General features: G+C 40.8%; 1 protein-coding gene across 3 annotated transcripts in view; it reads right to left on the reverse strand.

The window, feature by feature from the left end:
• HDAC9 (histone deacetylase 9) overlaps window positions 1-25473 on the reverse strand; it is a 338697-nt gene that overhangs the window by 171087 nt on the left and 142137 nt on the right. For 2 of the 3 annotated variants that reach the window (XM_035130275.2, XM_035130272.2), the window contains exons 9-12: window positions 17618-17740; window positions 16152-16362; window positions 14163-14380; window positions 387-6662 (exon numbers count right to left, since the gene is read on the reverse strand). In XM_035130275.2, the coding sequence (XP_034986166.1) occupies window positions 6345-6662; window positions 14163-14380; window positions 16152-16362; window positions 17618-17740 (870 nt within the window). In that variant the 3' untranslated portion in view covers window positions 387-6344. Of the gene's footprint in view, window positions 1-386; window positions 6663-14162; window positions 14381-16151; window positions 16363-17617; window positions 17741-25473 lie in introns of those variants that run through there. The other variant, XM_035130280.2, reaches the window with a different exon arrangement.

Raw genomic sequence — 25473 nt, forward strand, 5'->3', positions numbered from 1 at the left:
GAGCGGTACCTATTAATCTACTTGCACTTTTTGGCGAGCTTTCAAACTGCTAGGTTGGCAGGAGCTGAGACCGAGCAACGGGAGCTCATTATCTTGTGGGGATTCAAACCGCCAACCTTTTGACCGGCAAGCCCAAGGCTCTGTGGTTTAGACCACAGCGCCACCCACATCCCAGTCCACACTATACAGGACCTTAATACAGTCTGATGGAGAGCACTGTTGGTAGGGTCCCTAAGTATCTCAATAAAATTACTGGGACAAATAATTTCAAATGTTAATTTGGAGTATTAAAATTTTAAATCTAATACATAGGAGAGAGAAAAATATATCTTAGTCAGATTCTGAGTGGAGAATGGAATCTCCTATATCTATCTAAAAGTACCCCAGGATGCCAGTGAAGATAAAACAGGGGAAATAGAGCTTGGAATTACAAATTTTGAACATGGTGTGTAACATCTAGTTGCAGAGAAATTGGTCAACTAAGATTTCATTCACTGCAGCTAAGATTTCAGACAATGATGGAAATGGAAGATGTTGAGTGAAATTTATTTACATGGAAATCAGTTGAGACTTTGCCATTAATTCAACACAACTCCATCCTTTACTCAGGGATGGAAATGAAGATGGCAAGAACAGCATAGTTGCATTGAAAAGAGACAGAATTTATTTCAGTGAGGACTTCAGTGGGAATGACTGGATTGCACGACTGTGTTGCCAATTAATGAAACTGCATTGCTCTGCCTACATTAATTACTGGCAGGGAGCATCTTGAACAGGCATCCCCAAACTGCGGCCCTCCAGATGTTTTGGCCTACAACTCCCATGATCCCTAGCTAACAGGACCAGTGGTCAGGGATGATGGGAACTGTAGTCCAAAACATCTGGAGGGCTGAAGTTTGGGGATGCCTGATCTTGAAGATCCAAGAATCATGGCAGCATTTGTAGTGGCATCTGCAAAAATGAGCGCCATTTATAAAATGGCTGGAACCCACAGAATATGGTTTTCATATCCAGATGCACTGTCCAGTTGGCCAGTTATGCACATTTTGCCTGTTTTTAGATCTCTCTTTCTTAAAAGTTGCATGCCAGCAATGCATTTCCACAATATGCAGACCATAACAATGTCATCATGGAAGAATTCTAGTTACATGAAGCACCTTTAAAAGCCACCTTGTCTTCAATGGGGTGATCACCCCAAGGAGGCATGGGTGGCTTCCAAAGGCACTGCAACCTCTTCCCTGAGCTCCCCTTGCTCTGATTTTACTCTTGCTTGAACTGAAGGTGAAGTGCTCTCTGGTTCCTTCCTATCCGGTCCACCACCTATTGCACACGTGCAAAGATATCTGAAGACAACAAAGAGTGGGGACCAGTGTGTAGGCAATCCATTTCCCCACAGATAATGAAGTGCAACACATCCCATTCCAGACTGAATATAAAGTTTTTACAGGGGTTCTGAATGCTGCTCCAATACAGGGGCCTTATATCACTCTATATATGTCTCAAGGGCCACGTGCCCCATTGATTTCACTGAAACTTAAACGTAACCAGTTTGTTCCAGACTGAGGCCACTAGCTTTTAAGAAACCATCTTCAATGGAAAGGTCCTTACCTGTGATGTTTTAGCACTGTCATTTTATATATAGATATAAAGACCCCAGATCTGCAATCATCAGCATCACTTAACACTTCTACAACTTTTCACAGGCAAATAAGTCACTTAAGGTTTTTTTGTTTTTTGTTGGGGGGGGGGACTTGAGTAACAATGGTTAGCTATCAAAATTCTGGATAACCAGAAAAATGGTATTTACTTGCGTTATTGCAGTTTTTTGATGATACAATGGTTGACCCACATGTTCAAGACAAATGTGATGAGGATAAAATGAACATGCACAGATACTTCCATTTTTGTACGATGTGTAATGGCTGAAGTGGGATCAAGTAACAGGTCAATGTGTAATGGAATAAAAAGCATGCTCCTAAATCTGTTACTTCTACAATAATAAGCAAATATATTTGCCTATATCAAAGAGAAAGCAGTGCCTTAGAATTATCAAGTTTACACAAAGCCAAGTATGTGAAAGGGAATCTTTTGAGAAAAAAAACTTTATTTGAGAAAGGAATATATAGACTTGTATCAGAAGGCAAAATAGGGAACATACAAACATAATATATTTACAACACAAAACAAGAGATCACCAAAGGTGTAAATTATAATAAATACAATAGATTTAAAATGTGACAATTAGCAATTAGAAAGATGGTTGCGTAAACCCAGTTTTCCTTTTTCACTGGTTCCAGGTAACTTCTCTCTTTTTTTTAAAAAAAAATGAGTGGCATGAAAGTCCACTGGCTATACTGGGGAAGCTCTCCTCAATTCTTTATAAAAATATCTTTACAGTTACACATTTTTGAAATATTATTGTACAAAAGTTTGCTTATATCCAGGTATCTGCCCAAATAAAATATTTTAAAAGATGTTCTATCCATTGTTGAGTGGGCTAAGATCAGAAAAAGAATGTACAAGATGGGAAAATATATTTTCACAAATGATCTACTTTATGGATCTAAATATCAGATTTCTTACTTTTCTTCAAGAAGGAAGATGATCTCTCTGTTTACATTAAAGCCCTTAAATCTGAGAGTCGGTGTTCATGCATCTTCTAATAAAGCTGATGGAAACATTTTTTGTTGCCCCTCTATTGAAATTAGCATTTTGCTCCTAAACATTGGCATGACATTCTGCACTGCCACCACACACACACAAGAAAATGGGCTGCATGCATTTAGGAGCTTGTCTGAACAGTGGGTTTCTATATTTCTGCTTGAGCTACGGTGCATATAAGCAGGATTATACCATAGGGGCCTTTCTTCCTAGACTAATTATCACAGGTACTTTTTAAAATCAGAGGGAAATAGTACCAGCTGAGCAACCTACTCAGCTAGACTCCAGGGAATACAAATGTTGGGAAAGTGCACCCAGTTCCCAGAATATGACCTGTCTGGACAGCTGCGGCAATATCTGATTTTCAACATTGTGATATATCACCAGTTTAACATTGTAATATACTTATATATCATGATGTCTGAAAAAGGATGGAGCTATGTAGCGGCATTGGCTGGCTTCACAGTTTTCCCCGCATCGTGATTTTTGCCATCGCCTGCTCTTGTGATTTGCTGAGCCCTGCAGGAGGCAGGAAAGAGCTGAGCCAGCAGAGTTAAGAGGGGCTGCAGGAATCAAGAGAAGCATTGGCTGGCTTCATGGTTTCCCCCCACATTGTGATTTCTGCCTAGCGCGCACACACACACGCACCATGATTTGCAATATTATTGCTAGGTCACAAATGCAGCTGATATGAACTTCAAACCCGTTTGGGATGATATAGCAATATATCGCCCAGCTCTACTGCTGTGTTGAAGCAATATCTTGAAACAGTCAGAATTGCTTCACACAGCACCACATTTTCCCCTTTAGAATTTCTTCTGTGAAAGTGGGGGCGGGGCAGGAATGTACACCACCACATGTGACAAGCACTCGCATGTCTGCTTTGCTGTGTGTATACATGACGGGAAGATGCAATGAGCTACCACGGTCATAAAATGCACAGGGAGTGGAATAGGTATATACCATGGGTAGGCAAACTAAGGCCCGGGGACCGGATCCGGCCCAAATGCCTTCTAAATCCAGCCCGCAGACGGTCCGGGAATCAGTGTGTTTTTACATGAGTCAAATGTGTCCTTTTATTTAAAATGCATCTCTGGGTTATTTGTGGGGCCTGCCTGGTGTTTTTACCTAGGGCCTTCTGGCGGTTCCCTCGTTGCGAGAAGCCAATTTGCAGGGAACCAGGCAGAGGGCCTTCTCGGTAGTGGTGCCCGCCCTGTGGAACGCCCTCCCACCAGATGTCAAAGAGAATTTTTAGAAGACATCTGAAGGCATCCCTGTTTAGGGAGGTTTTTAATCTTTAATCAATTATTTTATTCTTCTGTTGGAAGCCGCCCAGAGTGGCTGGGGAAACCCAGCCAGATGGGTGGGGTATAAATATATTATTATTATTATTATTATTATTATTATTATTATTATTATTATTATTATTACATGAGTAGAATGTGTGCTTTTATTTAAAATGCATCTCTGGGTTATTTGTCGGGCATAGGAATTCATTCATTCCCCTCCCCCCAAAAAATATAGTCCAGCCCCACCACAAGGTCTGAGGGACAGTGGACCCGCCCCCTGCTGAAAAAATTTGTTTGCTGACCCCTGGTGTATACACCTGTCACTCAAGACAGTGTGTCTCTTGTGTACATTCATCTTTCTACACTTAAATGATATATTAATAGGAAAATGGTCAACTGTGGCACAAATCATATTTACTGGTGCTGTTAGCAAGTCTCTTCGTGATGTAGGGGTTGCGGGTAGGATAATGTATCTTTCGAAACTGTAGCATTTTATATGGGATTCTAGAAAATAAAAATGTAAACACCACGTGCTTTTATTAGAACTTTTCCATTTGGCAAAACAGCGCTCTCTTTTTGAAAAAGATACTGCACCTTAAAATACCTTAGAAATATAAACATTTTAATTTTTTGGGGGGGGGGGCTGACAAGGATTCCAGGTCAGTTTTGGATTATCCATATTAAAGGGGGCCTTAATACAATGCATCTTTAGCTTAACAAAAGTAAACCTCTACAACAAAGTAAACATATCAAAAGGGAATATAAAGGAAATGTTTCACTGGAAAGCTTCCTTAACAATTTCCCTACTTGCTTTGTTATTTTCTTTGACAATAAATCATTTCATAGAGTGCCCTTTAGAAAACAGAGAATAAAACCCTATCCTCTGCTCCCCTTTGCCCCCTCTTACATTCCACAGTGCATGAGTCACTTGGACTTCCTGTTTCTATAAGGCATTTCCTGTCCACCTTCACACAATTACTTTTCTGCAGGAGAACAGCAGGGACCTGACACAGCAATGGCTTAAGTAAACGGCAGCTTCTGCTACATACTGAGTTGTTCTGATTTTAAAGCATTCAAAAGGACTTTGGTCCTTCTGGAGCTGCAACTACCTATAGCTGGATGCGTGCCTTAGTAAATAATACTTACAGCATTATTGAAAAGTATTTGCCAACCTGCTCTGTTTTTAGACAAATTTCCCAAGAGAATCAGACCTAGACATTCCCCTTTACTTGACACACAGAGTAGCTGGCCAGGGGTCTGGGTAAACCAAGTACACTAAGGCTCAATGGCTTTGACTGGGCACTCTGGGATGAACAGCTGACTTAATTTTCCAACTAGGAGAGGAGGGTAGTGGAGAAAGTTGGCCCCAAGATGGGTGCTGGAAACACAAATGTGTTCGCCTGCTACTGGTATAAGCATGTAAACCTCTGTGCTAGGCTGTGTGCTATTGTGATACAGTGGAACCTCGGTTTATGAACACCTCGGTTTATGAATTTTCGGTTTATGAACACCGCGGACCCATCTGGAACAGATTAATTCATTTTCCATTACTTTCAATGGGAAAGTTCGCTTCAGTTTATGAACGCTTCAGTTTATGAACAGACTTCCGGAACCAATTGTGTTCATAAACCGAGGTACCACTGTACTTAGTTTTTGCTGAATAAATAAATTGGCAATCACCGCCATAATTTGGTTCCTTGCCACCACCATCTCAACACAAATACAGGTATATCATGCATAATGTTGCACATAAGAAATATCCTCAAAGGAAACAGATGAAGATAGTGATAAAAAGATGGGGCATAAAATTAAGTAGCGCAGATAGGGAAAACCAATTTAGTTTTTAAAAGTGCATTCTATGCCGGTCTTCATTTGCCTTCCGACTCATTTTCTCCAGGTTACATTCTATATACAAAGCTCAGATCACTGGTATTTGGGCTGGTAGTACCAAGGAAGGGGGAAAATCCCCTTCTTTTTAAACAGTGTTTAGGACTACAGTATGGTACATTATATACAAATTGACAAAAGTATACATTGAGATGTCAAAGAAGTTTAGAAATGGAGCGAAACCAAAAGGGAAGAGAAATTCCGAGGTCTGATCAGCAGTAGCCTGATCAGAAAGTTCACACAACAATGAGTTCCATTTCACTAGAACTAATGTGGTAGAATCCATTGGAGCGAATACCAATTCTACGAATTACCCCAAAGCTCGCACGGCAATAAGAGTTTCCCGATCTAACAAAAACCTTCTCGCTATGCTTAAGGTGTGAACATATCTGGCGTTGTTAGATTTGCTGATTGCTAAAAACACGCAATTCAATTGAACCCTGTGGATGGGGGAAGAAAAACACATGTTGTTCACCAAGGATTCAGAAATGCTTATTATGAGAGTATTCAGATAATCACTTTAATTACGAAGCCTGGAGCTAAATCTTTGCCTATTACCTGTTGCACAAAAGCAGCTTTCTCCCCAGATTCCATTTGCTGACTTTGAATATCATCATCACTGTCCTGTGGTTCCTCTTTCACCTTCACGGCCCCTAAAGGCTGCCCCAGTCTGTCGTCCGAAGAAATGCTACTGCTGTCATCCCGAATGCTGCTACCAAGAGAGGATGCTCTTTCTTCCTGCATCAAATGTTCTCCATGAAGCTCTTCCTCGGCTTCTTCGAGGCTGCCGGGCTGTTTTAACTGTTCAATAGATTTAGAAAGTATCTGAAACAAAGAAAGAGGATTGGGTGGGGGCAGAAAACATAGAAATGAAAGATGAAATAGCTGTTTGGCGTGATTCTTTAAAGAGGCCCAAAATGGAGATATCAGAGAACTTCAACTCACTATTGGTGGAAGTCACAGTGAACTGAAGGATTGCAAAAACAGCAACTCTGAATGGTGTTATGAAGACCGTGAATTTGTACGCCAAAGAGGTGGTGGGGCAGAAAGACCACAATCTAATCATCCCCAGTTGTCGCCACTTCAGGAAAGAGCAACAGGCAGGCACAGACTACCTCAGAGGCAACTCCAGCTAAGCTATCCTCTTCCCCAGGCATCCCCAAACTGCGGCCCTCCAGATATTTTGCCTACAACTCCCATGATCCCTAGCTAACAGGACCAGTGGTCGGGGAAGATGGGAATTGTAGTCCAAAACTTCTGGAGGGCCAAAGTTTGGGGGTGCCTGCTCTTCCCTATGTGGTCATCTACCACCAACTGTCATGCTAGAAGGACCTGATGAGATACAGGGACATTGGAGAAAACGATCCCAGAATCTCCTGTAGCTGAACTACCCTCCCCACCCATAAAAAAACAACATCAGAGCCTTTTACCACCAACAGCACCATGGGTATTACCAATATCTGTGTAAATTGATTTATACATTAACCAATTGTGGCTACCTTGAAATGGAAAACACATTTGTCAGAGTTTAAATCAGTGGGCTGTATTGATCAATTAACCCTGTTGGATGCTGTCCATATCACCAATTGTATCAATTACTTTCTTAGGTTCAACTATCACTCAAAATACGTTATCTTCATTGACATAGTTACTGATAATAGATATTTCTGCAGCTAATGATACAAAACAGGGGATCTAGACAAGATCCCCTCATCCTATAGCACACAAGCACTCTCCAGTTGCAATCAAAATGGGTGAAGATGACCAAGTATGCAAAGATACCAGCCGCTTATATTCAGAATGGGCAAGATATACTGGCATTGGAAACATCTGTTGCTGAGCCACCAGGAATGGCTGACTGCTGAATGGGGATAGCAGAAAAGGAGAGGCTGAAACATCTGTGTGACAGATAATCATCTACAGCTATATGAGTCACTGATGCTGGGCCATCTGTAAAACATTCCATATGCCAGTTCCTCGGCATCAGGTGGGTTAGCCTTAAAGAGAATCTGAGAGAGAATGAGATCCAGACTGCCGCCCAGTTAGGAAACATATTTATTCCCTCACTGTACTCCTTCTGCATGCTTTCAAGTTCAAAGTGGGGATATCTTTCTCTTTTGTGATGCATTATAGCACCATTCCTGCAGACCTGATAAGGCAGATGTTGCAACCCTCGTGTGACATACGGGGTAGTTCATGGAAAGAGCACCCTTGGAGCAACTTTGGCATTAATATATTAAATGAATTCCAAGGCTTTTTGTAAAGTTGTATAAACAGTGACATTTTCCCAAGATCATGTGGCTGCAAGTCAGTGTGCTGAAATTCAGGTGAGGATCCGGTTAAAGTATCCTAAGTTGAAATTTTAAGACAGCCTTTGAGCTTCCCCAACTGTAACTGAGCACTTCCTTCCCAAGCAGTTGCAAGAAGATCAGCTCCAGATCAGAATGTCAAGGGGAGAGGCACACATGGTTGTGATGGGGTGGGTGGGTGTGGGGGAATCTGAAAACCAACCCTGTTTTCACAGGAGAGAGGCTTGGAACTAGGCATGCATTTATTTGTCTCCCGGCAGCTGTGAAGAACTGTGAATCTGGCCGCATGAAAGCCAGCACAAAGGAGAAAGCTGGAGAGATCTATCAGAGCAAGGGTTGCATTCAAACAGAGGCACAAAAAGCACTGGGGTGAAACAGCATGGAATTGAATTGTTTGTGGCCTAGCAAGTGGGAAGTCAAGTTCGGACAGGGAAGAGGAATTGGGCTTGGGGGACCTGGAGTAGCCAGAACAAGGCTGCAATGTAGCAAGAGACGGCTAGATGCCTTGACACAGAGGTGTAAAAAGAGCAAGAGGGATGATTTCTGTGCTTGGTTAAAGTACTGTTAATGGCCCACATGGGAGCATCAAGTTATTTATTTATTACATTTATATACCAGCTTTATCTTCCAAGTAACTCAAGGTGGTGTGCATGGTTTTCCTCCTCTCCACTTTATCCCCACAACAACCCTGTGATGTTAGGCTAGGCTAAGAGATGGTGACTGGACCAAGATCACCCAGGGAGCTTCATGGCTGATTCGAACACTGTTAACTTTGGCAGCATGAAGCCCACAGAATTCTAACACTCAAGATGAAAGGTAATTTATCCTCATCTTTGGTTGGAAATAGGATCCTTAACTGGTATTCGAAGGAGGCAATCATTAAGATGTGCTGTTTATATAAAATATATGAAGTGCTGCCCAAAACAAAACGAACAGATCTAGAAAGACAGTACTTTAATAATGACCATTCAGCCACATTTGGGCTAACTGTACAAAGTGCAGTTCTCAAAAGCAGTATTGGCAATTGATCCAAAGTGAGAAAGTTACTTGGTGGAACAGCTTCCAGCAAATGGAACCTGGACCATTTTGTTTCTTTTGTTTGCAGGAAATTAAACCATCAGGAATACGTCTAAGCCAAAGTAAACAGCAGCAGCAGCAGAGGAAGTGTTTTGAGAAATTAGTCTAACGAAGAAAGGACTTCAAAAGGCAGCTGTACCTGGTTCACTCTGCATGAAAATATGGTAAGTAAATAACCTAGCCGCAGAACACAAGCCATATAAATACATTATATATTTTGCTTACAGCAAGTCTTTTCATGTATTCTTCCCCAAGTGTAAGCTTTCATAAAATCCATAATTTCCTGAAACCCTTTCAATGAAATCGCTGCACAGACATTCGAAGAAAAAAGTGCCCCGAGTGTACCTACGAACAGGAGCAGCAGCATAAAGGACTGCGCAGAGATGAGCTGCCCTGTGTGCTGTCTGCAAACTAATCCAAAAAGCATGACACAAATGCCTAAGGGGCATCATTTGTACTAGTCAGTTGAGCTAAAACCAATATTATGCACAAATCTGTCCACGCACCTAACCACTTGTGGCAGTGAGCAGAGGCTTGCATATCCAACGAAAACATATCCCATTCAACTTCAAACCTTTGAGAGAAAATATCTCTACTAATTGAAAATTAATGCCTTTTGTAAGCATCTATAGCAAACAAACAAAGAAAGGATAAAATATTCAAAGTTCCCTAGTTGTGACCTGTTCTAAGTTCTGGCAATTTTTTTATCCTAAGACCAGTACAAGTTGGAGTAGCCATTAATTGACTACACACACACACACACACACACACACACACACACACATATATATATATAATATACACAATTTATTGATGTGGCTGTGGTTGTAGCCGAGCAGCACTTGGATAGGGGAAAGTACTAACCAGATTGCATCATTAGTCCACCTTAGGAAAGCCCATACACCTCAAGCTGAGACATTTTTCTCTGTAGTGTGAGAATGATAAACTCATTCTACCTTACAGGTCTGATTTTTGGAATGATTACTAAAATGATTTCAGGGAAACGCATCAAGCACTTAAGGAAAACCACTTTTCAAAATATTTAGGATATTTATTAAAGCGTACAGTAATTGCAAATCTGAGCGTGTATTCATCACACAATACAACGTGATCACAGGGTTCATAATATGATGCAGTAAGTTTGGGTACAGTTCTGAAGACACTCTCTATTAATTGCTTTCCAGGGTTCGTGAAAATATTCGCTATCTTGCTTTCCCTGTGGTTCTAATGTTTTTAGATGCGTGCCAGTAACCCGGTGCCGATGGTGCGAGTAGAAATTGCATCTTTTAAGTTATTTGCAGAGACAGGAACAGGAGTCAAAACAGTAAGAGTTCTGTTGTAGAGCCAGTCTTTTGGTACCTATGACAATTAGTTTAACTGGAGCTGCCAGACATGCTATCCCTTTTATTGGGCAGAATGGAGTTCTAAAAATTGTGATCAAAGGACTCTGTGAGGAAACAAGCTGTCATCTAGACAGAAGTATATTAAATCTGGCAACAGCAAAGACTATCTTTTAAAGGGAAAGCCCAGTTCAGGTTTCCACACGTTCATTTTTCAAAAGCAAGGGCAAGACTCTCCACTGACTTCTGGATGAGATGTCAAAATTTGCATTTCAGCTAAAATGTTTTGAGAAGGTCAGTGTATTGCATCCCTTAGGTATAAACTTCAGACTCCAATGAAGAGGTATACTGTTTCCCACTTCAAACACATGGCCTCTGACAAATGACAGAAGGAACCATGGGGGATCTTCTCCTGCTATAAGGAAGTAAGGCAAACTTTTTGGTCCAGTTGATTGTTTTATTCTTTTTATAGCAGAAACAATTCAGGGGGGGGGGAAGCTTTACCTTTGGCCTGTGTTAGCTTTTGCTAGTTATCACCCCAGTCACCGTGCTGGCTTATAGCTGGAATTTATTAACTTTATCAAAGAAAAGAACTCGATTGATTCCTGCAACTTTGCAAGGCTAAACACTCCAAAGGTCTTCTTATAGATCAGAGCTCGTGTTAATCCAGAGGTGATCTGTAAAACTGTAAGTTTTTACATGGCATTGCAATTACACAAAAAATAAAAATGATCACGGCGCAAACAAGGACTTTTCATTCTTACCCACGGGATAATTTGCTTTCCAAAGCAACTTGTTGTTGCTGTCATTATTATCCACACTTTACAAATGGGCATCGAGGGACAAGTCACAACTTGTCACAGTGTGAAACAATTCATGCAGATGCCGGATCAACCTTAACGTTTAAGTGGTTTTCCTGATGTTGCTAAAATGTGTTGATCCAGGTGGATCACATGGCAACTTTTCAGACCGGGAATTTTCCCAGTTCTACTGTTATCTCCTTCAAGCGTTCCCCAAATAAAGTAAGGTGGGTAGCAACCAAGGAAGAGGCCTTCTTGGTGGTGGCATCCTGCTTGTGTAATTTCCCCCAAAAGAAAATCACTCAGCACAATATTATTATTTTTGCAAACGGCAAGGAGGTTTTCATTTCCCTGAGCTATGAATATATTGCTATTTCAATCGTTTCATTTTATTATGATTTTGTAGTAAATTCATCCATGACCACTGGTCCTGCTAGCTGGGGATGAGGTTGAGAAAGGCTGTTCTGGAGCAACCAACTTTTTACATTGAATGGGACAACTCAATAGAAATAACATGTACACTGCAGCATAGCTGGTTGCTGAAATTACAGCATTGTTTGGTTTTTAAAGAACTATATTTGTTTCAAGTGAGGAAATTTTTTTTATCTCCCCACACCATTTGCAGTCAAAATGACATCTGGACCTATTTCATTTCATGCTAGATGAAAGGTTGGTGCCTGACATGTGAAAGGCATCAACCTTAGTTATATTTTTCATGCATATGAAAAACCTATTTATTTAGCAAAACAATGTGAATACCTAGTGAAACGTTACACTTTTTTCTGTTGTGGTTTGTAATATTGATGATTTTAATGTATTGTACAAACTGCCCTGGAATGTGATAATGAATGGTGGCATGCAACAATTTTTAATAAAAAATAATGTAAAAAAATAGTTTGTTAAAAGTTGCAAATGAATACAGATCCATCTTATTTATTAACATTTATATTCCTTTTTTTCTATCCAAAGTAGAATCTTCTAAGTAGCTTTTAAGGATCAAGTCATATAACACAACCCTGCACAACTTGTGACCCATCAAACCAAATTTGCACCATGCTATGTATTGCAGCCCACCAGGAGCATCACTAATCTGCCTGACCAGAGTTGCAAAAATCAAGGGATGTTATGTAGCACTTGACAGACCATAATGCATACCTGGTGGGTTATGTCTGGCTTATTAGTGGGTCTGCAAAACAAACAACCCTGTGCAAGAAAGCTCAAGAAAAAATGCAAGATGAAATGGTGGTTTAATTCTTTTTGAGAGAGAAAAAAACCTAGAAGGTAGCTAATCGCTATTTATTTTGGACACCCTTGGGGGGGGGGGGAAATCACAGAGCTTCTGTCTTTCAATCAGTAATAAAAGCTTGCTTTTGTTCAGACAATTGCAGGAAGGTGAAATATTTTGAAAACCAAGATGTACCTATGGCATCTTGATTAAACATATGGAACACATAGTAAATGAAAAGCCAAGTGGAGTCCAAGTTGAGTAATCAAAACACCCAAGTTGAGAGGGGTTAACATGCAAGGATCAGCTCTGAACTTTGAAGTTCTCTAGTCTTCATTTTTCCTAATTAAGATGAGATTTAATAATCAAACCACTGTACAAACTATGTACTTAAACTCAAGGTTGTGTTTTTAATTTGGTTGGGAATTCTTAAGAGATTCCAAGAAATCAGCACCCATTGGGGGAAGTGTTCCTTAGCAAGATTGGTTCCCCTATACTTTTTATTTTTCATTATGGTTTCCTTTCATGTGATTGCCAATCACATCCACTGCCATAATGAAGAGATTCTGTGTCGGAGCCCTAGAAATTTCTTAAATAACTTGCCTATGGGAATAGGCATAGCAGATGTTGAAATCGCTAAGTAGATGTATAAAATACCTGACAGAATAGTCTTTCACCACAGTAAACTATGACATAGGCCAACTAAACACTGGCAGTTATATACATTCTTAGTCCCAGCTAACGTTTATAGTCGGTTTGTCTCTACGTAAAAATTTACTTCCAAAATTTCAGAACAAGATCTTATGTGACTAATTTGAAGCTGTTTGGTAGGAAATATTGAAAATTAAAATGGCTATTGTTTATGGTTGCTGTTTATGGCTTATATCTTAATAAGATGAGAGGTGAATGATCTTTCTGTCCATGCATGCATCTCTTTCCTCTCAGCATGTTTGAATGCCACTAGAAGTCTTCAATTAAACAAAGTTTCCCATTTTCTGGTTCAGATGAAACAATAAACTAAATTTCATTGACAACCTCTACACTGCATTCATGCAGGCAGTGGAAAAGTGGCAAAAAGGGTTTGTGTTTGGAGGCAAGAGTCTTCATGTCTCAGTTTACTAAACTGTGATCCTCAAAACTGGCCTATAACCTTGAAAGTAAAAGCTGTTAGCTCTGCTCGGTCCGTTTGCAGTGAAAGCTTCATAATTTTATCTGCGACAACGGAATGAAAAGTTCAAATGTGAATGAGCAATGGCTGTTTAGAAGTCTTGGTAACTTGAGCAATTTACAAAAAGCCTAACGTTTACAAAGAGGTCATTAAAAGGAACAATCTGGCTATACAAAACAATACTTATTTCAATGACATAATGAAAAATAGCATGTACTTGCAGTTTGGTGCAAGAGACCTTCTCTGGGAGTTAGTTCGGCAAACATTTTTTTTTATCAAACCGCTTTTAATATAAGCAAACCTTACTGTAAACTGACATGCAAGGCTTTCCCTTTTTCTTCAATGGCATGTACACTGTAAAAGCACCGTATTCATTGTATGTTAGGGTTTTGAATGGCATACTTACTTTGTTCATGTGGATCTGTTGCTGATACTGTTTTTGCTTCTCCAGAAATTGCTGATGCTGTTGCTGAATAACAAGTTGTGCCAAGGTGCTCTGAGGAAGCGGAGCGGACTGGGTCCGATTTAGTGGCCTGTGTCTAGGTAACTTATGTGCAACTCTTAAGCCAGGTGAGACTCTTTCTTTTGTTGCCAGTGGAGACTGAGGATGAAGAGGCACCCCTCCTACAAGCCAACGACATTCCAATATTCAAATATGCCCATCAATAACATTGGGAAGTCTTCTTAAGATGCTCCATTGAAGACAAAACCAAACATGAAGGAACATGTGGACTTGAGAAGCTTAGGAACTCAAATGTGGGAGCCCTTGAATTATCACACTATAAGGAATGCTCTTCCATACCGTATGTCTTTTTTAAAACAACAACAACAACAATCACAAATAAGAGTAAAAACGAATGAAGTGACAGCCATGCTTACATATTCTTAACCCATCCCACTACAGTGGTACCTCGGGTTACAAACGCTTCAGGTTACAAACTCCGCTAACCCAGAAATAGTACCTCAGGTTAAGAACTTTGCTTCAGGATGAGAACAAAAAATATGTTCCGGCGGCGCGGCGGCAGCAAGAGGCCCCACTAGCTAAAGTGGTGCTTCAGGTTAAAAACAGTTTCAGGTTAAGAACGGACATCCGCAACGAATTAAGTTCTTAACCAGAGGTACCACTGTATTAATTTTTTTAAATCAGCAGATACAAACTAATGGGCTTTGTAAGTCATGGGGCCAGAAAATAAAAGAGCAGAACAGCTTTGACTTGAAAGCAGAATCACAATGGATAGATTTTTTTCTCCTTAGGGGAATTAGCAGTGAGGAAACAGAGGATGAACCGATAGCTAAGGAGGATTTGAGCACATGCAGAAGTGGAGGTGGATCTACGGTCCCTTATACAATACCATTGCTATGGGGGAGGGGCTAGCTAGTTTTTTTTTGCCCTGAGTGAAGTTTCCAGAGGGGCGTCATTGAGACTTCCAGCCTGTGTGTGTAGACAAATGTGCATTGGTGGGTGTGCCAAATTGGGTCTTTGACCCAGGTGAAATAAAGCCTAGTTTCACCCCTGCCTTACACCCTTGGCAAGCAGCTGTATCCACACACACACACACACACACACACACACACACACACACACCAGGGAAAAAAATCATTTTACCGCAATAGCCACATAAGAAATGACTATGTTTTATGTGACCCAAGTACTTGAAGTGTCCAAAGGGAGGGTGAGGTGAGGCGGAAGTACGGGGGGGGGGGAATACGTGCACGCCTTTGTACCATGATGTGAGAAGGATGGGAAGCTTCTCCCACATTTGATCTTGCCAGGATAGCGGTGGTGTGTTGCCACACACATATGCATAATATTAGGGCTGATATATGTCTGGGATTTGTCCGCTGGAAATAGTGTCTGGGTGGAATCCCAAAATCACTAAAATGTCTGGGGAAACCCGGACGTACGACAATCCAAGCATGATTTTTGTGCCCTCTGCCCCGGCGGGGCTGGTTTTACCAATCTCTAGATATGTCTCTGTACAGAAGATTCCATCTCCAATCCCTGGCATTTCCAGTTAAAAGGACCAAGTAACCAGACCTTTGGCTGAGCCCCTGAAAGGCTGCTATGGGTCAGACTTGAGAAAATCGGACTAGATGGCTATGGTCTAAAGCAGTGTTTCTCAACCTTTTTTGGGCAAAGGCACACTTGTTTCATGAAAAAAAATCACGAGGCACACCACCATTAGAAAATGTTAAAAAAAATTAACTCTGTGCCTATATTGACTATATATAAAGTAATTCTCCCACGGCACACCAGGGAACATCTCGCGGCACACTAGTGTGCCACGGAACAGTGGTTGAGAAACACTAGTCTAAAGGAGCTCCTTATATTCTGTTATAACATGTTTATTCTCAAAAGGGAAGAATCTGCCCATAAATAGTCACTGCTAATTACCTGGAGCCAGGAGTTTCTGCTGTCTCATTTGTTCCTTCAGTAATAAATGCTGGAGGAGAGCTTGGTGGCTACTGTTAGGCTTTCCTTCTAGGACAATTGGCTGAGGGGCAGAAGGTGAAGAGATGCTTCCTCTGTACTGTCCTGGCAAAACTACTCCTTGCCTGATTGTCTGGGTCTCGCACTTCTGTTTTTCTTTGAATGGCGCTGATGCCTGTATCAATCAATGAAAATGATAGTTAAACAAACAAACAAACAAACAAACAAAAGTCCAGACAATAAAGGCTGATGAACCAGCATCAAATTAGTTGAGAGCACCTCACTATTTCCACACTATTTCCACAAACTAAGGTTGGAGGTCAGTTGAGACCCTGGTCTCCAGGAAACATCTAAGAAGTGATGTGCCTATGAGGCAGGACATGATTTGGAATGCAGGTTGGGTAAGGGTTGCTTAACCCTCCTTGCAAGCTGCCATTTCTCTTTTGTGTTCTTCTCTTATAACAGCCACCACTTATCTCCATAGCTGCCAAGTTCTCCCTTTTTTAAAGGGAAATTCCATTATGCTGAATAGGCTTCCTCGCGAGAAAAGGGAAAACTTGGCAGCTATGCTTATCTCCCAGGTAGACAACTATGTCTGAAAAGCTCAGCTCAGAGAAAAGCAGTGGGAGGAGAAACATGAAGGAGAACCGGGAAGCTTGTTGGTCTGTTGTGTTCTTGATGATGTAGTTTGGAGTATAACATGGGAGTAGTCAACATGGTTGCTCCCAGATGTTGTTGGGCTACAACTCCCATCATCCTTGCGCACTGGACTTGCTGGCTGGAGTTGATGGGAGCTGGAATCCAAACGCATCTGGAGGGGGCACCATGTTGAATATTCCAGGTGTGACAGAAGGTAAACTTTGTATGGATTTTTAAAGAATGCATGAACAGCCCACACTTAAATGACACACTTTTAATGTAAAATACACATTTATCAGTTTGTGAATTTGCTATTTCTAGATTATGCATATGTGTGTGTGTGTGTATTTGGTGGGGAAAATGTATAATCCAACTGGAAGTTGCATTCCAATCCATAAGCAAGTTCAGAAGCATCTGGTTGAGCAGGTCTGGTGAGAAAACAGTGAACTTCTCTATCCCTACTCACCACAGTGAGGAATACTTTCACCAGACAATCTGTGTGTCTGCCCAGTCTGCTGTCTAACTCTTGATGGATCCCTGTTCTTTTTTATGATTCTTTGTCTTTAAACTGGACTTGGATCAGACAGTCCTTCAAACAGAGGGTTGCCATCTGTGAAGACAAAGGACCTCCCTATCTGGTACAAAATTTAACAGTAGCATTGCCTAGAACAAGTCCAACATTGTCTTGAAATAACATCCAGAGAGAACTTTATGCAATCTAAAAGAACTGATATACCTTGAGTGATCCATAGCCAAAGCCAATGAAAATCCCCCCTAAATAGATTACTTACACTGAGTTGTGGTTGTACGGCTGGAAGTCCCAAAGTGATGTTGGGCAAAGAAGGGGATGTGTAGAGACTCAAAAGGTTCATTGATTCTTCACTGATGCAAATGCGTTGTGGTGGAACCAAATGCTGGGCGGGGGGAGAATTAAAAAAGAAAGAAGGTCACATGGTCACTAGTCAAGGTTATGTCCACAGTTGTGCCATGGAAGCAAAAGGAAAGTATTTCTCCTTTGTGTTAGTCATGTATCCTTTACAGAAATGCATAGTCAACTAACGTATCCTGCTAAAGCTCTAATAGTAGAGGAAATTGCCCAAGTTAGTGACTATCATTGCCTGCCCTTGGGAGCAAGTGCCATAGTCTAACTGTGTGCTGCATAAAAGAGTACTTGATTTTATGTGTCTTGAATCTTTCAGCTTTCAGCTTCACCGATGTCTGTGGATTCTAGCTGGTGAGGTTTTTGCATTGGCCCTGCCCACTACTACCACGTGGCCCCCAGAAGATTAGCCACAAAGGAGAACAGCCCCTGAGCTGAAAAAGTCTGCTTTAAAGTCACTGCAGGCCTCCAAGAATCATACAAATGGCTCTCCAGTTTCTCCAGTACTCTGAATGTTTCACTTATTTCAGAGGCTGCTGAGAACCAGAAAAATTAACCTTTTTGTATTAAAAATGCATTTCACTGATTATTAACCATTTCAGAAAACATATGGGTATGCGTGGCATATCGATCACATCCTTGCATAGATAGTAGTTTAAAAAGAACAGCAGGGTCACATTTACCTTTTTCTTCCCTGATATTCACATTCTTCAACATGTGGTCTGCTATCGTTTCTTAAATTACCTCTCTTTTTTCTTGTTGTTTAACTCCTGCCTCCCTCCCAGACCCTTTGCACAATAAGAGCTACAAAAGGTCTTATTAGGCTTCGGAACTCTGGCATGATATAGTCCTCAAGGGAACAACATCCTTGAAAAAGAATACCCTCTGTAACAGTATGACACAGTGACTGCTTTCTTCCCAAACAAAAAGCATATGGGACTCCAATAATAGACCACCTCCATGAGGGATCCTGTGCACCGAGGCTTTGACCAAAATAAATATAATAACTTGTCAAGCATGTTGTGGGGAGCTGTAGATTTTCCTCTGGACAAACCTGGGATATCAATTAACGTTGGAAAATGCCTTGGGTTAATACAATGCAACCTCAGACTGTCACTAAAGAGCTGGGCAGCGTGAAAACACAGGATGTTATTCCAAAACATAACCTTCCCCATACAGTTTGTTTGGAGACTAAACCTATCGCTGACATAATAACAGAATAGTCTATATATGTCATTCCTTTCCTGCCCCAGCATTGTAGTAAACTGAATGAGGATCATGCAGAAATAAAGATTTAATATTTTTGTTACACAAAGAGCTGCTTTTTACATTTTCCTGATGTCTTGTTAGCCTGGAATTGCTCTGAAAGCATCCAACAACATTAAATGTTTTCAAACATGTTTGTGCAATGTTGTTGTTGTTTTTTTTAAAAAAAGAAGAAGCCTACTGTGAGATACTAGTTAAGGGCTCTGTATGGATGGTGAAAACTTCCAAGCTCCATTACAGCATCTACATATACTTGTTGCAACCAGATAAGAAAACAAATTTCTTGCTTTGGAGTTAACCTTGTGGAGAAACAAGGATGAATTAACATTGCAAAAAGGGTGGCAAATAAGGATAGGTTGTCACTCTTCTAAGGAATACATCAGGCAGAAAAATACAAGAGAAGATGAAGAAACTAGAAATGAATGCATTACGGCACTGACAAAATAGGATTTGTATTTTGTACATACTGGGCTTAGTTGTCAACTGAATAAGTTACATTTTAATATATTATGTCACGATGTTGATTTTGACACTATGAGAAGCTGTATCTAATTTTTGAGAAGTAGTTTCTAGTAAATAACTTGGCAATTGTTATCATACAGCCTATTACATTTACGTGGTTTTTTTTCAATTGGATTTGCGTAATATAGGCATTCTGGTGGTTTTGCCATGAAAACCAAGGCTGTGCACACCCACTCAGATGTGAAAGTGACGCTCTGTGAAGAATGTCCCAACATTATACAACCAGAAGAATATGAGTTGGGCTGGATCGTGAGGTGGGGAGGACAATAGCTGTCAAGTCTCCCGCTGAAAAATGTGGGATAAGCAGTGGTGCGGCATCGGAAGTCGCTTCTACGCATGTCCAGACATGCGTAGAAGCAACTTCCGGTGCCGCTCTGCCCGATTTCCGGTGCTCAGGTATGGGCAGAGTGGCACCCGAAATGGCGCCTCCCTGGCAAGTAGGAAATCAGGGATTTCCGGGATTTTTTTTTCTATTCGGCATAACAGCGGGAAATGGATTAAAATCCAGAGGTTTCCTGCGAAAAACAGGAGACTTGGCAGCTATGAGGGCTCAATAGCATGGTGGCGGTTGTTTTTTAAAATAAATAAACCACTTAAACCTATTGTTAGAAATGTTTCTTCTGTGTCTGATGAAAAATTGATTTGATAGCTAACCTTTTTTGAGCCAGCAGCCAGCATACAACTTGAACATTCTTCATTGTTTGGTTACTCTTAAATAATCAAAAGAGCCCCAGCTCAAATCAATCATACTGTCCCTTGGAAAAAAATGTTCCAGCCCACAGAACCACAACACTAACCATCAAGTAACTAGATAGTGGGAGTGGTACATCTCAGATGCCCTATTTCCATCTCACTGAAATTGCACCTGAGCCGATAACATCACCTGAGAGTTTCTCAGTAATAAATTATTGTTTGAGAACTGAAGTGCCTATGGTTAAAAATGCTCAGAAGTGTGCTAACTATGCTGTTAACATTACTGGACCACTTTTCAAGTCATATTGTGCAGTTTGATCTTATTTCTAGCACAACAAACTGCTGCTGCTGCTACTGATCCAAATGTGCTGGCTGCCTTTTAAGCTATTACTCATGGCAATGTATAGCTTTGAAACAACCAAGCATGAAAATGACACTTAAAAAACAGTACTGTGTAATACAAAGCAATGGCAAAGGAGGAGTGGTTTTGTAAGTGTCCTATGACAGCATCATTTTTAGAAGCCTATTCTAAGCCCATCATATATAGGATTTTAACAGGTTACATAAAACTTGTGCAGGGTTGTTGGGAGTCTAACTCACATCAACCCCAGCTAGCACTATAGTCAATGCTCAGGGATGCTGGAAGCTGTCCTCCAGCAACATTGGGGGGGGCAGCATGTTGACTCCTCCTGGCCTAGTGAGAATGCTGATGAGGGAGTTCCCCAATTCTGACAGCATTATGGAAAAGCCCTACTCCAGATGCAGCCACTGTGGTACCCTCCAGATGTTGTGGATTATAACTATCACCCCTGAGCATTGACCAGGCTGATTGAAGATGATGGGAGTTGTTGTCCAGAACATCTGGAGGTCACTATGTTGGCTGCCCTTGCTCTCTCTACTCCCCTCTTCTGCTCAAAATGCTAGATCACGGAGCAGAGTTTCCCCTGAAGACCTTACTGTCCAAGATGGTTCATATGACACCGTAGCATTATTTTATTGCCTGACGCAAACATTGTTGGCTGACAACACCGAAGTACAGATTAGCCACCCTGTTTTGAAACTCTACAGTCTGAACTTCCTGGAATCCTGCACAGAGGATTATGAGTCAAACCCCCACATGTTTGCTATCAATGTAGTCTTTTAGGGAACGGGGTTGTTCTGGGCCAAAGAAAAGCTACTTATCAGTGTGAAGAGGTCACACGCCTGCCCCTTGGATCAGAGTTCACACACACAATTAATTCATTATTAGGGAAAGTCACTGTTGGAGATTGAACTGGGCTTTCCAGTCTTCAGGGGTTACTGTCCTGGCAGTGACCTGAAGAAATTATCCCATTAGCCTTCTATCTGACAAATTACTTTCCCTTATGTTCTTTTTTTTTCTAAATCAGAAGATCCACACATAGTTTCTATGCAATTAATAGGATTGATGCAATGCAATACAGTACCATGTTGCGTGCTGATGTCATAATAAATGTGTTAAGTCTTTAAGGTGCCCAGATTTCGATGCAAGTTTGAAGCTGCAGATGGCAATCATTTTCTGCATGTTCAGTATTATCGGTTAAAGATATTATGGCCTCACGTAGTTATGCTATATTAATAGTGCAATCCTATAACACTTATTTTGAAGTAAACCTGCTGATCTTGGTAAGATTGGCTTCTGAGTAAACCTGCAAACTCTATGCAGATGGATAGCTGCAAAAAAGTATTCTGAATGCTCCATGTAAGAAGATCACAAGGAAGGTATATCAGTCAAGGCAACAGGCATACTATAAATAATATACGATGCACATAACAGCTACTTTCCCTGTTAGTAATGAATTAATATTAAAAAGTAGTAGTGGTGGTAGCAGCAGCAGAAGTAATAACAACAGAAGCTAAAACATGCTATGGCATCAAGCAGGCATTTTCTAAGTGAAAACGTCAAGGTATGCCTGCCTATTATCAAGTCTGTGATGACCAATCTTTGAGAGCTAGGAACCTACATTTTCTCATAATGAAATATTCCTCTTTCTAGTAATTCTCTAAGAAGGTATGAAGCTCTGTGTATATATTTAAGACACCCACTCTTTTGTGTGGTGCTCACACCTATTAAAACCTTTTAACCAACCTCACATGCTCATATATGGGGTGATAAAAAGCATGGGACTGTGAGAAAAGCGGTGAAGAGCCCGGGGAAAAAACGGGGGGATAGAGCAAAACCTTCCTTTGAATTGTTTGTTTTAATGGAATTAAGCCAATATGGAACTACATATGGTTCTCAGAAGATTTAAGGGTTGAAGTCTTCGTACTTGCTGTTCACCCCCAAACCTAGATTTGTTTCGCTATCTCACCCTTCCCCAACCTGGTGTTTTGAGCTACAGTTCCCACCAGCCCCAGTCACTACCGCCTGGGGTGATAGAAGCTGTAGTCCAAAATATCTGGAGGGTAGGGAAGTTTGTGTCACCTACTTGCCTCAGTACATCTACGGTAAGGAGAAGTGTGAAGATTTTAGTGGAAGAGGCATCTTATTCAAGCTATTGCTATTCTTGCTATTTTACAATAAACAAAGCTATGTATCTCTACAAAGAGATTAGGGAACTGGGTACAACTGGAGGGGAAGAACAGATCTAGTAAGCAGCTGACACTGTCAGACATGAGAACAGCAATTTAACACACTTTTCTATTACAATTGGCTAATTAATTAATATACTGACGGCATGCCAAAATGGCTTCTAAGCAGCTGACGAGCATAAAATCAATTGTAAGATATCCACACATAATTAAAATACACAATAAAGGAGTCCCATCATAGCATTAAACACATCCAGAATTAAAATATTCAGTAAGGCAAATAGTTGGTGCTAGGTTAAGACCTTGTTTGTCTGCTTAACAGGGCAATCCTAATGAGGGGACATAGAGGAACAACATGGCACATCTACTGCTATATCCTAAGTGCTGCTGGCTAATGCAGAAGGCGGGATTGCTTTGTCTTTTGTCTTTGATATGCCACTTTGGGGGAAAGCCACCAACTTCTTATGTAGGGGTTATATTGCTACTACCCACTATGATGAAGTTGGGGCATCTGCTGCAGCTCCCCACCCTCCGCAGGGTGGGTGGGTGAAGTTTGGGCTGCCTATACTGTATTTGAAATAAATGAACAAAGCAAGTATTATGAACTTATTTGAAGGCTGCAGGTATATACATTAAAAAAAATGCATGCAAGAAAAATTATAGTGTCTTGGGGGAAAGTATGCTTTAGCTCTATTTTAAAGGGTACACATTTGGACATGTATACATTCCTCTAAGTAAGTAAAAGAGAAACTTTCTCACTACCAGCTAGTGATGAGTGCGATGCAAAAGCCCCTCTCTTTACAGATGTGTTGTAATAAGATTACTAGAGTATAGTACATTTATACTTAAAAACAGAACACTTGCGACAATAAACTTCCAGAGAGTAACCAGACAAATTATTTTACTGCTTTTCGGTATGTACTGCAGGATAACAAACAATATGTTTAATCTAGACAGGAAATTACCAACATGAACCACAACTCAGTAAAGTCAAAGTACTAAACTGGCTGAAATCCAAGTAATTTGGGCTAAATGGGTTGTATGCAGCTCTGGCTATGTGTCAGTTATTGTATATATTTTTGAGTTACATGCTCCAAATCTAGGCTTTCTGTTGTTCTCCACACACTAAAAGCTTGTGTGTCCCCAAGGCAGTCATATTAAGAAATATTTATATATTCTTCATTTAGCGTTCTGCTCAATTGGGGGCTCACATTTATATCAGAAATATTTTACTGCTATGCATCACAACTAAGGAAGAGCAAATATGTCAATTTCAGATTCCAGTCTCAAGTTCAGTTCCCCAAATTTCCACATCAGTCTGTGATCATTTGTAAAGTCCCCATGAAAATTCACCAGCATTTTAGGGTGAACTGCTCCTGATATTTTCCCTAATGTATAGTTTTGCAAAGCAGTTTTTCCTAATCTAATGCAAACATTTTGTATGCTGTTTTCACTAATATGTGCATTTCTATGCACATTTTACCCCAATGCATGCATTTCTGTACCCATTACTTGCCTGGAGAAGGGCATTGTAAAATTCAAGGAAGTGCAAATTTTGAAGGATGGCTGTGTTCCCACTGGTATATTGCTATGCAAAGTTTCGTCTTTAAAGGTGAACTGAATCTAATTTCTCCCTCATCTCTGGTCATAACATCTGACTTAAGCATCTGTGGCGTTGTCTAAAACTGCCCCTATCTGCTACTGTGAAGCATTAGACACCAGTATTCTTAGATTTCTCATTTAAGGCCCTGTTACATATTAAAAAATAAATAAATCACCAAACTGACTGATAATATGACTTGAGTGCATCCCCACCCAGCTTGATGTGTACTGATTTTGTTACAGTTTTCACTTTGCACCCAACTTTCAGCCCAACTCGCAGTCAGGACGACACCACTAGCCACCAGCAATAGTGCAGCATGCAAGTTAAGTGATGAGCTGGCCAGCCACCTGAGCACTTTGCCACATGCCGGAGACTTGTTTATTGTGGTTGTGTGAGCTGCTCTTTAGTTCCATGTGCGCAGATTTATAGACCATCAGACCACGCTAACACAAAGCATTATTTCTGGGTTTTTGAATGACCCTCTTGGACATGACAGCTACACCTAGATCAAGGAAATGGTAGAAAGAGGGAGCATGTGTGTGCATGCAGGTCAGATGATGATGATGAGTCATCTCCCCCCCCCCCGAGTCCCTTTTGGCTATAACTGCCTTAATTCCCTTTTATATGTAACCCCTCCCATCTACTTTTCCACTTCCAGTCCCTTTCTTCCTTTGTCGTTCTTCTCATGTTTGAGCATTAGGTCAGTGGCATAGTCTTTTCCCAATATCGCTCTGGTGAAAACAATGGCGCATACCCAGAGACTAGAGGAATTTGGTCATTTTGATTGCGGAAGGTTAAAACTCGCAACCAGCTGGCGTACATCCCACAAGACATACAGCTGCTATATATCTTTTAGGATTGTTCACAAGCTCCTCCCACTAACGGGCTCTTGCCCCGCCTTCCACTTTTATAGGCACATCATTCAGTGCTTATATATATTCAGTGCATAGAGGCATGTCAGCACCAGTGAATTATGCAGAAGTGTCTCTGCAGGGAAAGTGCATCATTTCACTATTCCATTTGATAATAATGTTTTGGTAGATTTGGGCTATTACTAAATTGCTCTAGCACTCTTCCCCATTCTATTTCTTGTTGTCCTCTCTTCCTTTAAAGGGATAGCATGGGGAGAACTG

Source organism: Zootoca vivipara, chromosome 12, assembly GCF_963506605.1.
Source record: "Zootoca vivipara chromosome 12, rZooViv1.1, whole genome shotgun sequence".
In the NCBI taxonomy this organism is placed as follows: Eukaryota; Metazoa; Chordata; class Lepidosauria; order Squamata; family Lacertidae; genus Zootoca; species Zootoca vivipara.